General features: G+C 39.5%; 1 protein-coding gene across 10 annotated transcripts in view; it reads left to right on the top strand.

Annotated features, from left to right (window-relative positions):
- Positions 1-15821, top strand: part of MAPK10 (mitogen-activated protein kinase 10) — a 652453-nt gene that overhangs the window by 546627 nt on the left and 90005 nt on the right. For all 10 annotated transcript variants that reach the window (XM_027544954.1, XM_027544951.1, XM_027544956.1 and 7 more), the window contains one exon: positions 4063-4187. In XM_027544954.1, the coding sequence (XP_027400755.1) occupies positions 4063-4187 (125 nt within the window). The remainder of the gene's footprint in view (positions 1-4062; positions 4188-15821) is intronic.

The following is a 15821-nucleotide window of genomic DNA, read 5'->3' as shown; positions in this document are numbered from 1 at the left end:
CCTATCCCTTAAAATCTATGTGAACCTGGGAAAGTTATCTAATCTTTCTGTACCTTCTTTAACAAACTAAAGCAAGAAGTGTCTATCTTATAGGATCATTGGGAGGATTAATTGAATAATTTGTCAAGCACTTAGAACACTGCCTGTCTCACACTAAATGCGCAGTAACTGTTAGATATAAAAAAATAATAAATATTTATTAATAATAAAATTATTATTTCCAGGGGATCTATGTTGTTGTTCAGTTGCTATGTTGTCTCTGACTCTTTGTGACCCCATGGACTGTAGCACACCAGGCTCCTCTGTCCTCCTCTATCTCCTGGAATTTGCTCAAATTCATATCCATTGAGTCAGTGATGCTATCTAACCATCTTATCCTCTGCTCATCTTAACCTCATCTTATCTTCTTCTTTTGCCTTCAATCTTTCAGAGTATCAGGGTCTTTTCCAATGAGTTGGCTCTTCACATCAGGTGGTCAAGTATTGGAACTTCAGCTTCCCCTGGGACCCCATGGACCCCCATGGAATTCTTCAGGCCAGAATACTGGAGTGGGTAGCCTTTCCCTTCTCCAGGGGATCTTACCAACCCAGTATCAAACCCAGGTCTCCCACACTGCAGGCGGATTCTTTACCAGCTGAGCCACAAGGGAAGCCCAAGAATACTGGAGTGGGTAGCCTATCCCTTCTCCAGCGGATCTTCCCGACCCAAGAATCGAACTAGGGTCTCCTGCATTGCAGGTGGATTCTTTTCCAGCTGAGCTATTAGGGAATCCCCCCCACCTCAAAAGGACATACACTTGTGAAATTTTACTGCAAATGTTTAGTGGACAATTAATTAGTTAGAGATTAAATGTACAGACTTAATTTATAGCTAATATAGAATTAAATGAGATGGAGAAACCGAAATATAGTGTTACAACTTTCCAGGGTCATATTGTCTTCTCCAGACTTCCATCTGGTGGTTTTTAAATTAAGTACAGTGTTGTTTCTGTGTCTGTGACACTTCGTTGCACAGTTGGGTTTCTCCCTTCAGCTACCTGTACCACTCTCTGAATTGTATAATTATTGAATTACAATTGTAACACAAAATCAGCAAATTATAAAGAATTACACAAATAATCAAAGGGAAGGATTTATTCTACTGTTATTAAAGAGTGTAAGACATTTACTTGCAAACAAAAGAGTGAACGATGAAGAATTAAAATCTTTTCCTCTTCCTCATTTTGTTCCCTACAAGCAGTAGTGATCATTGTTTCTCAGTGAGATGATTTGGTGTTCCAGTAGTTCATTTGCCCATAGATGAGGAGACCACCCCAACCCCTACTCTTCCAAGAACAGAAATGTGGGTGACATGAGAACCCGTGGAGTGTGTGAGTCTGGGTATAAAATCAGTTACAAATCAAAGAGGTCTTGAACCAGTGAAATAGACACAGACCTGTTAGGTTAACAATCAGAGAAACTAATACTGAAAATCATTGTATATTTCTGTACTTTCCTCACTCTTGTGAACTTCAAAGTGTCAGTTTGGGAGTAGCAGAAATTAAGTGTTTGGAATTGAGATCCCCAGAAAAATGACTAATAGAAATAAAAAATCTTCCAGTAACTTAACTAGTGATTTTTAAAAATTATATAATTAGTATAAGTAAATGTGAATATTTTATTAAAATGTAATAACACAAGAAATACAAATGCTGTAGAGGTGAAAATTAGATTGCCACATTTTAACTCTAGTATAATCAAAATTATGAAACTACATAAAACTAGAAGGGAATACATTAATAATAAGAATGATTGCTTCCAGATGGTGGGGAAGGTTAGCTTTTCTGGATTTTATGTTTTATGTAATTTCAAAATTTTATAATTAACCATATTTCATTAATAATAAACAATTGCTAATTAAAAATTGGTACATATTCATGAATTCAAAGACACTGCCTTTTCCCTAATTTAGCAAACCAGTTTAGATTTTCCTTTCTTTAATTTGAAGTTTTACCATGTTTGGAATAAATTGAATATTTTCACCATAAAAATTTCCAAATCAGTTTGGATCCTTATTTTCTGAAACATTTTTTGTATTTTCATATATGTTTAGAGCATCCTTTAGAAAAGTTAGGGACTTCCCTGGTGGCTCAGATGCTAAAGAATCCACCTGCGATGCAGGAGAGCATGGTTCGATCCCTAGGTTGGGAAGAGCCTCTGGAGAAGGGAGTGGCTACCCACTCCAGTATTCTTGCCTGGAAAATCCCATGGTCAGAGAAACCTGATGGCTACAGTCCATGGGGTCACACACACACAGTCAGACATGACTGAGCAATTAATACACTTCAGTCAGCAATGTTATTAAATAAATACATTTACTGATTATCACTATGCAAATTTTTTGTATCCCTAGCATCTGAAACTGTACCTGGCACACAGTAGACGATGTATATTGAATAAATTGAATACTGAATAAATAAACGATTCCCTGCATCAATTTGGTTACTAAATCTTGTGGATTTTTTCTCTCAGATTTGCCCCCCTTCTCTCAATCCTTGAAGCTTCTGCTCCCATTAAAGTCCTCATTATCTCTCCCATTCTCAGAAAGTCACCTCTAACTTCCTTGCCTCCCTCCAGATACTGCTTTGTCCTTTTCTGCAGCTCTGAAGTTTTAAAATGAGTGGTGTACACTCACTTTGTTTCCTTTTAAAAAACAATTCTTTTAACTTTATTTTTAATTATACAAGCAATACATGTACAAATTTTATCAGAGAAATGCTTGTTGTTTTATTGTGAAGAGGCAGACTTATACAGTGGCATCAGGATCTATGGGTCATTCTGCAGTTATTTTTTCACTTAATACCATGTCCATGTGAATACATCTGAAAGTGAAAGTTGCTCAGTCATGTCTGACACTTTGCAACCCCATGGACTGTAGCCTGCCAGGCTTAAAACTGCCAAACTTAATTGGTACAGGTAGATGACTCTTGAGAGTCCTTTGGACTGCAAGGAGATCAAACCAGTTGATCCTAAAGGAAAGCAGCCCCAAACATTCATTGGAAGGACTGATGCTGAAGCTCCAATACTTTGGCCATCTGGTGAGAAGAGCTGACTCATTGGAAAAGACCCTGATGCTGGGAAAGATAAGGCAAAAGGAGAAGGGGGTGGCAGAGGATGAGATAGTTAGATAGCATCCCCAACTCAATGGACATGAATTTGAGCAAACTCCAGGAAATGGGAGAGGAAAGGGAAGCCTGGTGTGCTGCAGTCATGGTGTTGCAGAGTTCACCATGACTTAGTGACTGAACAACAGCGACATTTAGATTGTTTAAAATGTTTAATCCTTGACCAACGCTGCAGTGAGCATCCTTTCTGGATGCTTTTCGTGAACATGTGCAATTGTTTCTCTAGACTGTATACTGAAAAGTGGAACTGTTGGGTCATTAGTTATTCACATTTAAAATTTTAAAAGATACTCCCAAATGTGCCCTCTAAAAAAATCTTTATCAATTTACACTGCAACCAACATGAATGAGATTATTGAATATTATGCCATGTTTTATTTGTGAGAGTCCCTTGGACTGCAAGGAGATCCAACCAGTCCATTCTGAAGGAGATCAGCCCTGGGATTTCTTTGGAAGGAATGATGCTAAAGCTGAAACTCCAGTACTTTGGCCACCTCAGGAGAAGAGTTGACTCATTGGAAAAGACTCTGATGCTGGGAGGGATTGGGGGCAGGAGGAGAAGGGGACGACAGAGGATGAGATGGCTGGATGGCATCACTGACTCAATGGACGTGAGTTTCAGTGAACTCCAGGAGTTGGTGATGGATAGAGAGGCCTGGCGTGCTGCGATTCATGGGGTCACAAAGAGTCAGACACGACTGAGCAACTGATCTGATCTGATTTGATGGATAAAAAATATTTCATTGTTTCATTTTGCATTTCCCTAAACACTTGGTGAAGTTAGCTGATGTTTGGAAGGAAGGTGCTAATTGACTTTTTAAAAACTGTTTTTCCCTCCAAAAAATTTCCTTGCCAAAATCAAAATTTAACAAATTTTTTTCTTCATTCATTTCCTTCAGCCAGCCAAGCCAGAGACTTGCTGTCAAAGATGCTAGTGATTGACCCAGCAAAAAGAATATCAGTGGATGACGCCTTACAACATCCGTACATCAATGTCTGGTATGACCCTGCTGAAGTGGAGGCGGTAAGGTTTAGGTTTATTTTATTTTCTTTCCACAAACAAATGGTAGTAACTGGGTGCGCCATGGTGTGCACTGAAAGAGAGTTAGAATCCCAAAGAATTCTCAAAGGGCCCTCATAAAATTCCTAAGTCACAAAGCTACTACCTTCCCTTCTACAAGTTATTTTCTTCAACCTATGTTTTGAGTTGCATTTCTTTTTCAGGATTTCCTATGTGAGATGGTGATTCAGTCCAATACCTTGGCTGTTCATGACACACTTCCACTAGTTTTTGTTAAATTATTAACACCACCAGTATCTCCTTGTATTTAATGATCAGTCTCTCTTGATGCAAACTAAGTAACAAAAAATGTAATAGAGGAGAAATCTCTTTGCCTCTGTTCCAATCAGGTTCCTGGTTTTAATAAACTGTGGTACTATACATTTATTCTTTTTAATTAACTTATTTATTTTAATTGAAGGATAATTACTTTACAATACCATGATGGTTTTTGCCATACATCCATGTGAATCAGTCACAGGTATACATGTGTCCCCCCATCTTGAACCCCCGTCCCACATCTCTCCCCACCCTATCCCTCTCAGTTGTCCCAGAGCACTGGCTTTGGGCGCCCTGCTTCATACATCAAGCTTGTACTTGTCATCTGTTTTACATATGGTAATGTACATGTTTCAATGCTGTTCTGTCAAATTATCCCACCCTTCCCTTCTCCCACTGAGTCGATAAGTCTATTCTTAACATCTGTGTCTCCTTTGCTGCCTTGTATGTAGGATCATCATTACTGTCTTTCTAAATTCCATATATATGTGTTAATATATAGTATTTGTCTTTCTCTTTCTGACTTACTTCACTCTACATAATAGACTCCAGTTTCATCCACCTCATTAGAACTGATTCAAATAGATTCCTTTTTATAGCTGAGTAATACTCCATTGTGTATATGTACCACAACTTCCTTATCCATTCATCTGCTGATGGACATCTAGGTTGCTTCCATGTCCTAGCTATTGTAAAAAGTGTTGCAACGAGCAATGGGGTACATGTGTCTCTTTCAATTCTGGTTTCCTCAGGGTGTATGCCCAACAGTGGGATTGCTGGATCATATGGCAGTTCTATTTCCAGTTTTTTAAGGAATCTCCACACTGTTCTCTCAAGTGGATGTACCAGATTGCATTCCCACCAACAGTGTAAGAGGGTTCCTTTTTCTCCACACCCTCTCCAGCATTCACTGTTTGTAGCCTTTTCGATGATGGCCTTTCTGACCGGCATGAGATGATACCTCACTGTGGTTTTGATTTGTATTTCCCTAGCTGAGCATCGAAGAATCAATGCTTTTGAGCTGTGGTGTTGGAGAAGACTCTTGAGAGTCCCTTGGACTGCAAGGAGATCCAACCAGTCCATTCTAAAGGAGATCAGTCCTGGGTGTTCTTTGGAAGGACTGATCCTAAAGCTGAAACTCCAATACTTTGGCCACCTCATGCAAAGAGTTGACTCATTGGAAAAGACCCTGATGCTGGGAGGGATTGGGGGCAGGAGGAGAAGGGGATGACAGAGGATGAGATGGCTGGATGGCATAGCTGACTCGATGGACGTGAGTCTGAGTGAACTCTGGGAGTTGGTGATGGACAGGGCGGCCTGGCGTGCTGTGATTCATGGGGTCGTAAAGAGTCAGATATGACTGAGAGACTGAACTGAACTGACTGAATAATGAGTGATGTTGGGCATCTTTTTCATGTGTTTATTATCCATCTGCATATCTCCTTTGGAGAAATGTCTGTTTAAGTCTTTTGCCCACTTTTTGATTGGGTTGTTCAGTTTTCTGGTATTGAGCTGTACAAGCTCCCTTGTATATTTTGGAGATTAATTCTTTGTCAGTTGTTTCATTTGCTGTTGTTTTCTCCCATTCTGAAGGCTGTCTTTTCACCTTGCCTACAGTTTCCTTCATTGTGCAAAAGCAGAACATTTAGATTATAAAGCTTTTACTAGGCCATTGGTGACTTTGTGAAGCTTTGCATAAATTAGATGAGAAAAATTGGGTATTTCAATAAGGCCACTGTCTCAGGTTGGTTCTAAGTTGACTGCCATAGGAAGGTATATCTCCATATTTTCCATCGAGACATAGTAAAAGAATCTTCTCAGAAGCAAAACTCTTTAATTTTTTGCTATCTCCTTTTCTCTGAGTAGATCCAGGGCTGCTCAGGAAACAGGGCTACTGTTTTGCCCATGTGTGTTCAATAAGCCTCCCAATAGGAATGTCCCTCTTTTAAACTTTACTATCAACAGTGTTACCTTCTCCCATCAAAATTTCACATTCTTTGAAAACCTGTGCTAAATGATTCATAGTACCTTCAAATTACTTTGCTTGAATTGGTCATTAATTTTCTATTTGAAATATTCTTTCTATTTGTTTTCTTGTGACCTTCACTATATACCAGGATATTCTGGCCCATCCAAAGCTTGCTTTTTTTGGCTTTTTTGTTCTGCTTCACTGTGTCAGAGATGCTAGGTTCAAGCTGGCATTAATTCTCCTCCCTTCTTCACTGGACAATTGAGAGCTGAAGGATGAGAATAAAAATCAGGTAGAATCAAACTTTATAGACATAATATTAAAAAAGCAACTTTTCATAGTAACCCAGTTCTTAAGTGTTACAAAATTTCTGAGAAAATAATTCAGTGATAAATGACTTTCCTGTGTGGAAACTGAGGTATAACATTCTAACATTTTCTTAAGACCTTTCTTCAGCAGCTTTACAATGATGATGAAATTTTAATTTGCTTAAAATTAATTTTAGTCAATTTGACTTGATTTTTACAAAATTTTGTTGTTGTTCAGTCAATCGGATGTGTCTGACTCTTTGCAACCCTATGGACTGCAGCACACCAGGTTTCCCTGTCCTTCACCTTCTCCCGGAGCTTGCTCAAACTCATATCCATCGAGTCGGTGATGCCATCCAATCATCTCATCCTTTGTTGTCCCCTTCTCCTCCTGCCTGTATTTCTATTTTATATGTTTTCTAAAGGATGCATGAGCTTCCCTGGTAGTTCAGCTGGTAAAGAATCTGCCTGCAATTCAGAAGACCCCAGTTTGATTCCTGGGTTGGGAAGATCCCCTGGAGGAGGGCAAGGTAACGCACTCCAATATTCTTGCCTAGAGAATCCCTATGAACAGAGGAGTCTGGCAGGCTACAGTCCATGGGGTTGCAGAGTCGGACACGACTGAATGACTAAGCACAGCACAGCACAAAGGATATACAGCCATACAGTTTGATGAGTAAAACCAATACTATAGACTCAACACTTGGAAGCAAATCTTTTCTCCTGAACTCATAATGCAAGAATCATTGCAGTTGCCTAAAGAGTTTTAAAGAAGTGTACACAGAATGTAGCAAATGAACACTTAATACTACCTATTTATTTCCAATTTATTCTTATGTGAATTTGCAGTTGATTTTTTTCTAGACTTTCAACTCAGTTTAGTTCAGTTCAGTTCTGTTCAGTTGAATAGTCATCTCTGACTCTTTGTGACCCCATGGACTGCAGCACACCAGGCTTCCCTGTCCATAACCTACTCCCGCAGTTTGCTCAAAGTCATGTCCATCAAATCAGTGATGCCATCCAACCATCTTGTCCTCTGTCATCCCCTTCTCCTCCTGATTTCAACCTTTCCCAGCATCAGGGTCTTTTCTAAAGAGTCAGTTCTTTGCATCAGGTGGCCAAAGTATTGGAGCTTCAGCTTCAAATCAGTCCTTCCAATGCATATTCAGGACTGATTTTCTTTAGGATTGACTATTTTGTTCTCCTTGCAGTCCAAGGGACTCTCAAGAGTCTTTTCCAACTCCACATTTCAAAAGCATCAATTCTTTAGTGCTCAGCTTTCTTTATGGTCCAATTCTCACATCCATACATGACTATTGGAGAAACCATAGCTTTGACTAGACAGACCTTTGTTGGCAAAGTAATGTCTATGCTTTTTAATATGCTGTCTAGGTTGGTCATAGCTTTTCTTCCAAGGATCAAGTGTCTTTTAATTTCATGGTTGCAGTTACCATCTACAGTGATTTTGGAACCCAAGAAACTAAGGTCTCTTACTGTTTCCATTGTTTCCCCATCTATTTGCCATGAAATGATGGGACCAGATGCCATGATCATCATTTTTTGATTGTTGAGTTTTAAGCCAGCTTTTTCACCCTCCTCTTTTACCTTCATTAAGAGGCTTTTTAGTTCCTGTTTGTTTTCTGCCAATAGGGTGGTGTCATCTGCATATCTGAGGTTATTGTTATTTCTCCCAGCAACCTTGATTCCAGCTTATGCTTCATCCAGCCTGGCATTTCTCATAATGTACTCTGCATAGAAGTTAAATAAGCAGAAGGTTAATATACAGCCTTGATGTAGTCCTTTCCCAGTTTTGAACCAGTCCATGTTTCCATGTCTAGTTCTAACTGTTGCTTCTTGACCTGCATACAGGTTTTGCAGGAGGCGGGTAGGGGGTCTGGTATTCCCATCTCTTAAAGAATTTTCCACAGTTTGTTGTAACCCACATAGTCAAAGGCTTTAGTGTAGTCAATGAAACAGAAGTAGATGTTTTTATGGAATTCTCTTGCTTTTTCTATGACCCAACGGATGTTGGCAATTTTATCTCTGGTTCCTCTGCCTTTTCTAAGTAAAATCCCCCAAATTAAATATTCTTAGTTTAATTCTAATGCTCTTAAAACTGAAAAAAAAAAACTAGTGTTCTTACAACTAAAAACTAGAATCTCTTCCAATCTCTCATTCTTGGGAAATACTTCAAATATATTCCTGGGGTAGAATGAAATAATGAAATAAGTAAGAGAAAGTATGATGTAGACATATGTGAAAATTAAGCATGAGTTTTTTTCTCTGATGATTTTTGAGGTTATGCTGATGAAATTTTATTTTATTTATTTATTTTTTAAATTTTATTTTATTTTTAAACTTTACATAATTGTATTAGTTTTGCCAAATATCAAAATGAATCCATCACAGGTATACATGTGCTCCCCATCCTGAACCCACCTCCCTTCTCCCTCCCCATACCATCCCTCTGGGTCGTCCCAGTGCACCAGCCCCAAGCATCCAGTATCGTGCATCGAACCTGGACTGGCATCTCGTTTCATACATGATATTTTACATGTTTCAATGCCATTCTCCCAAATCTTCCCACCCTCTCCCTCTCCCACAGAGTCCATAAGACTGTTCCATACATCAGTAACCCTGTGTACGAGACAGCAAAAGAGACACTGATGCTGATGAAATTTTAGATAAACATAAATTATTTGAAATTACTGCTCAGTTATTTTGATAGCTGGAATCATGTTGCATATATATTTTTCCTTATATGTAATGTAATGTGTATAATGTGTTTTTAATGGATTGTGGCCTAGAGTTTAATTGGAGTCATAAAGTCTGTATTTGTAATTCACTTGTAATTATGTTGCCTATAAAAGAGACAGTTGCTTAGAATCTATAACAACATATTAATGAATAGTTTCAATGGGTTTTTAAATTAATTTTAACTTCTTATGAAAAATTCCTCTCAAGTATAGAAAGATCAAATTTAGGGTACTTAAAAGGCTAGAATCTTTTTCTCAGTCATTTCAATATTGCCAAAGTGAGTGTCTTTGAAGGAAAAGGGGGGCAAGTAGAGGATTTAATAAAGGAGAAAGTGCAAAAGAATATGATGTCTTTAGGAAAAATAAGGGTAGAGAAATGCTATGTGTATTAATCAGTTAATCATACTACAAGCTATCTTATCACGTTTCCAAAAGTACCAAACTACCAAACTGAAAAGAGAAGAGCGTATGAATGGTGTCATAATGCTAAGAGAGAAAATTATTCATGTAACGATGAAGTTGAAAGTGTACAAAGTTGAATGTCAAGGTGAATATTCATCTCTTTGTGTAACAGAACATCAAATTTGAAGTTAGATCTGTTCAGATTATTAGCAAGTTCTTATTCAAGTAATGTTCAGAGCAACAGAAATATGTTCTTCAAACACAAAGGCCACATTTACCGTCAATACTTTTTCATGAAATGCTTGGAGGTATTCTCACTGTTTCAGTATTCATTAAGAAGAGTTCGATATCAGACATAAATGCCATTTATTGAGTTGTTTGCATCATCACAGATGTGGAAAGATGCATTAGGTTTAAATTCCTGTTCTGTCACTTACAAGCTGGCCTAATTCAAGTTTCTTGTCTGAACTCTGTTTTCTTAACTAGGAATAGACAACAATCATACATATTGTAGAGTGTTCTTCAGGAATTTAGAGTTAATGTAGATAAAGTACTTTGTACAGTGCTTGGTAGCCAGTAAATATCACACAAATTCTTATTCTCATAATCATTACTATTACTATTATGATTTTTACTTGCATGCCTTTGCTGTGTGTGTGTGTGTGTGTTAGTCAGTCAGTCGTGTCTGACTCTGCAGCCCCATAGACTGTAGCCTGGCATACTCCTCTGTCCATGGGATTCTCCAGGCAAGAATACTGGAGTGAGTTGCCATTTCCTTCTGCAGGGGATCTTCCTGACTCAGGGGTCAAACCCAGGTCTCCTGCATTACAGGCAGATTCTTTACTGACTGAACCATCAGGGAAGCCTGCTCAAGCCTTTGCTACCTTTTGATATTCAGAAAAATAGATATATTTGGTGAAAAAGAGGAGCTGCTCAAGAAACTATAGAAATAATCTACATTTAAAAAAAATCACTAAAATCCATCTAGTTCCTGTAAGATTTTAAATAGTTTGCTTTTATTTATTTATTTTGCTGATGTAGACCCTCCAAGTATAAGAAAATCCAGTGCCATTAATTTAAGCCAACATAAAGACAAATTATGGGGCTTCCCAGGTGACTCAGTGATAAAGAATTCACCTGCCGTTGCAGGAGATGCTGGTTCAGTCCCTGGGTGAGAAGATTTCCCTGGAGTAGGAAATGGCAACTCACTCCAGGATTATTGCCTTGAAAATTCCATGGACAGAGGAGCCTGATGGGCTACAGTCCATGGGGTCACAAAGAGTCAGACACAACTGAGAATGCAAGCATGCATCCAAAGATAAATTACATTGTTTACAAATATTCTTTATAACTATTGATATCTTTAAGAAGTTAGCGTATAGTCAGGGCAATTTTAGGGAATCAGCTTGACATTTTCTCTGTGCTCTGTTGGAGGGAAATACCGAGACAGTAGGGATCAGCTGCCTTGTTTCTTGTCCGATTCCTGAGTTTAGAGACCCTGCTAGGATACAGGGTGACTCTCACCTTGCAACCCCTGAGAATAGGCATATGGATACACTTTAGGAGGATTTTTGTGAACTGCAAGCTAAGGAGGAGTCAATTAACTCTGTCTCAGGGCATATAAAAAAGTAACTTAAGAAGAGTATGATATGTGACCTTTTTTATATATATACATAGTTTTAACTTTTTCAGAAACTTCTGAGCACCCTATGAAAGCTCATGAGTATATAGGAAACTTACTAAGGGCTTCTGTAATTCTTCTGTGTTGGAGATGGGGGGGAGGAAGATGGAGGGGAGGAAGAAGGGAGGGAGAAATGCTTGGCTACCAAACCAAAGACATCCAAACTCAAAGGCATCATCATGGGAGTTCCCTGGTGGTCCGGTGGCTAAGACTCCATGTTCACAATGCAGGGGGCCCATGTTTGATCACTGGTCAGGGATCTAGGTCCCACATGCCGCAACTGAGAGTTCACACGCCACAACAAAGATCCCAGAGTAGCCAAATAAATATTCAAAGTAATCATCATGAAGATCTCAATTAGGAACTTACCATGTTAGAGAAGGACATTCATTTCTCAATTCATGATAAAAAGGAAGGCTTCTAACCTAACACTAGAACTATTGTCTCCTGGGATACTGCTCCTGGGGGCCAGGCTCATGGCCAGCAGTGATCAGGTCCACTGTTGGAAGGCTCTGTCTCTGAGAAGCCCAGATACAGTCCTAAATGGTCAAAACATCACTCTGGGAATCTGGACAGAGGGACAGGTTGAACCGGTCAGGCAGCTGGTATCTGAGAATTCTGCCCTCCAGTTGGCAAGCCATAGATACTTGGCAGTATAGAGGAGGATTGGCAGGCAAGCCAAACCTTCTGCCTGGTGACTGAGTCAAAGTGACAGGAGAGAATGCGGGAAGAGAGGCTTGAAACGTGGGCCTCAGCTGAGAATGGACTAGAGAGAGAGGTTGGGAATAGAAATATACCTGCCATCCATATAGGAAAGGTGTGGCTAATCCAATCCAGTTTCAGTGGAGTGTGATTAGGAAAGCAAAGCCAGTGCTGAACTTATTTGTTATTTCTTATCCAATTCAAGATTAATTTGGGAATTGGGACAAGGCTGTGTGGGAATTTAATCTACCTATATAGACCCTAAGTTAAACAACCTGGTTGTCAGCTCCCCAGTGAGAGAATAACTTGGGAAACAGAGTAATGCTTACATGTATTAGTGCTGAAGTTCAATTAAAATAAGCATGGTGAAAATGTAAGCCCAGAATAGTCAGTAATGTTACAAATTTACTGTTTATAACATAAGGTAATTAGTAGAGCCTTAAATGTTTTATTAGTATTTACTATTACATAGCTCTAGGGATTATGTTATTTTTGTGAGCAGTGAAAGTATAGGAACAAGCTAACCTGACTATTATAAACTCTTTTACTGCAAGGCCATCATAGATTTCATACTCTTTGAGCAGTGTTACTCTCTGACATTATTTTATTTATCTTGTCTGCCTTTGTATCTTATTGGTCATTACCAAAGTGAGCACATGGAAGAGATGACCAACCATACAAGAAATATGCACTATTTTTAATCTTTTTGTGACATAGATGTGTAAATTTTAATGTTGTGTATGTCTAGAAATTTAGTCAAGGTAAATCTTAAATGAGAGCTTAAAGATCATTGTAGAATGTTTGCGTGCTACAGTTTGTCCAGTATCAGCATCCAGAATATCAGCTCTACAATTATAAACAGCAACAGGCACACAGATCAGAAAGCATGAGGAGGAGAGTAGAATAGGGCTAAGTGTGGAATCAGAAAGCATCAAAAAGAGAATCAGGAGCCTGTGTTAAAGTAGCACAGATTCCAGAGCTTGGTCTGAGCAATCCAGAGTGAGGGCTGACTCAGATGTGAACAAATCACAGAGGGCAGGGCGGGCACATTGGACCAGTTCAGCAGAAACTTGTACTCTAAGGTCAGAGGTTGAGAAGATACCACCCTACAAGGCATTTATACAGAGGCAAAGCTAAGAACATTTTCTGATCACAGGGCAAAAGTCAAGAGCAGATAGAGCAGATATGCTTTTCTCTGTCTCTCTCCTTTTAAATTTTAACCATATTTAACTGTACAGTTCAGTGGCACCAAGTACATTCACATTGTTGTGCAACTCTTACCATCATATATCTCCCAAATTTTTCACCTTCCTACACTGAAACTCTGTCTCCATTAAACATTAACTCCTCATCTCCCTCACCCTCCCCACTCCAACTCTGCCTTCTGGTCCCTGGCATCTACCAATGTACTTCCTGACTCTATGAATTTGACTATTCTGTTGTTGTTCAGTCACTTAGTCATGTCCAACTTTTTGTGATCCCATGAACAGCAGCACTCCAGGCTTCCATGTCTTTCACCATGTCCCAGAGTTTGCTCAAACTCATGTCATGATGGATGGCATCACTGACTCGATGGACATGAGTTTGAGCAAGCTTCAGGAGTTGGTGATGGACAGGGAATCTTGGCATGCTGCAGTCCGTGGGGTTGCAAAGAGTAAGACATGACTGAGCAACTGAACTGAATTGAACTGAACATGTCCATTGAGTTGGTGATGCCATCCAACCATCTCATCCTGTGTCTTTCCCTTCTCCTTCTGCCTTCAATATTTCCCAGCATCAGGGTCTTTTCCAATGAGTCAACTCTTTGCATCAGGTGGCCAAATTATTGGAGCTTCAGCTTCAACATCAGTCCTTCCAATGAATATTCAGAGTTGATTTCCTTTAGGGTTGACTGGCTTGATCTCCTTGCAGTCCACAGACACTCAAGAGTTTTTTTCCGGCGCTATATAGTTTGAAGGCATCAATTCTTCGACACTCAGCCTTCTTTATTATGGTCCAACTCTCATATCCATGCATGACCACTGGAAAAACCATAGCTTTGACTATATACACCTTTGTCGGCAAAGTAACCTCTCTGTTTTTTAATATGCTGTCTGGGTTTGTCATAGCTTTTCTTACAAGGAGCAAGCATCTTTTAATTTCATGGCTACAATCACTGTACACAGTGATTTTGGAGCCCAAGAAAAAGAAGTCTGTCACTGTTTTCATTGTTTTCCCATCTATTTGCCATGAAGTGATGGGACCACATGCTTTTGAACTGTGATGTTGGAGAAGACTCTTGAGAGTCCCTTGGACTGCAAGGAGATCCAACCAATCCATCCTAAAGGAGATCGGTCCTGGGTGTTCATTGGAAGGACTGATGTTGAAGCTGAACTCCAATACTATGGCCAACCTGATACGAAGAGCTGACTCATTGGAAAAGACCCTGATGCTGGGAAAGATTGAGGGCAGGATTAGAAGGGGATGACAGAGGATAAGATGGTTGGATGACATCACTGACTCAATGGACATGGGTTTGGATGGACTCCAGGAGTTGGTGATGGACAGGGAGGCCTGGCATGCTGCGGTTCCTGGGGTCGCAAAGAGTCGGACATGACTGAGCGACTGAACTGAACTGATCTAAACTGATGGGACCAGATGCCATGATCTTCGTTTTTTTTTTTTTTTTAATATAAATTTATTTATTTTAATTGGAGGCTAATTACTTTACAATATTGTATTGGTTTTGCCATACATCAACATGAATCCACCACGGGTGTACACATGTTCCCCATCCTGAACCCTCCTCCCACCTCCCTCCCCGTACCATCCCTCTGGGTCATCCCAGTGCACCAGCCCCGAGCATCCTGTATCATGCATCGAACCTGGACTGGCATTTTGTTTCACATATGATATTATACATGTTTCAATGCCATTCTCCCAAATCATCCCACCCTCGCCGTCTCCCACAGAGTCCATAAGATTGTTCTATACATCTGTGTCTCTTTTGCTGTCTTGCTTACAGGGTTATTGTTTCCATCTTTCTAAATTCCATATATATGCATTAGTATACTATATTGGTGTTTTTCTTTCTGGCTTACTTCACTCTGTATAATAGACTCCAGTTTCATCCACCTCATTAGAACTGATTCAAATGTATTCTTTTTAATGGCTGAGTAATACTCCATTGTGTATATGTACCACAGCTTTCTTATCCATTCATCTGCTGATGGACATCTAGGTTGCTTCCATGTCCTGGCTATTACAAACAGTGCTGCAATGAACATTGGGGTACACGTATCTCTTTCCCTTCTGGTTTCCTCGGTGTGTATGCCCAGCAGTGGGATTGCTGGGTCATATGGCAGTTCTATTTCCAGTTTTTTAAGGAATCTCCACACTGTTCTCCATAGTGGCTGAACTAGTTTGCATTCCCACCAAGAGTGTAAGAGGGTTCCCTTTTCTCCACATCCTCTCCAGCATTTATTGCTTGTAGACTTTTGGATCGCAGCCATTCTGACTGGC

The sequence above is a fragment of the Bos indicus x Bos taurus genome, chromosome 6, assembly GCF_003369695.1.
Source record: "Bos indicus x Bos taurus breed Angus x Brahman F1 hybrid chromosome 6, Bos_hybrid_MaternalHap_v2.0, whole genome shotgun sequence".
In the NCBI taxonomy this organism is placed as follows: Eukaryota; Metazoa; Chordata; class Mammalia; order Artiodactyla; family Bovidae; genus Bos; species Bos indicus x Bos taurus.
The sequence above is the reverse complement of the archived record's forward strand: the minus strand, read 5'-3'. Positions and strand labels throughout refer to the sequence as shown.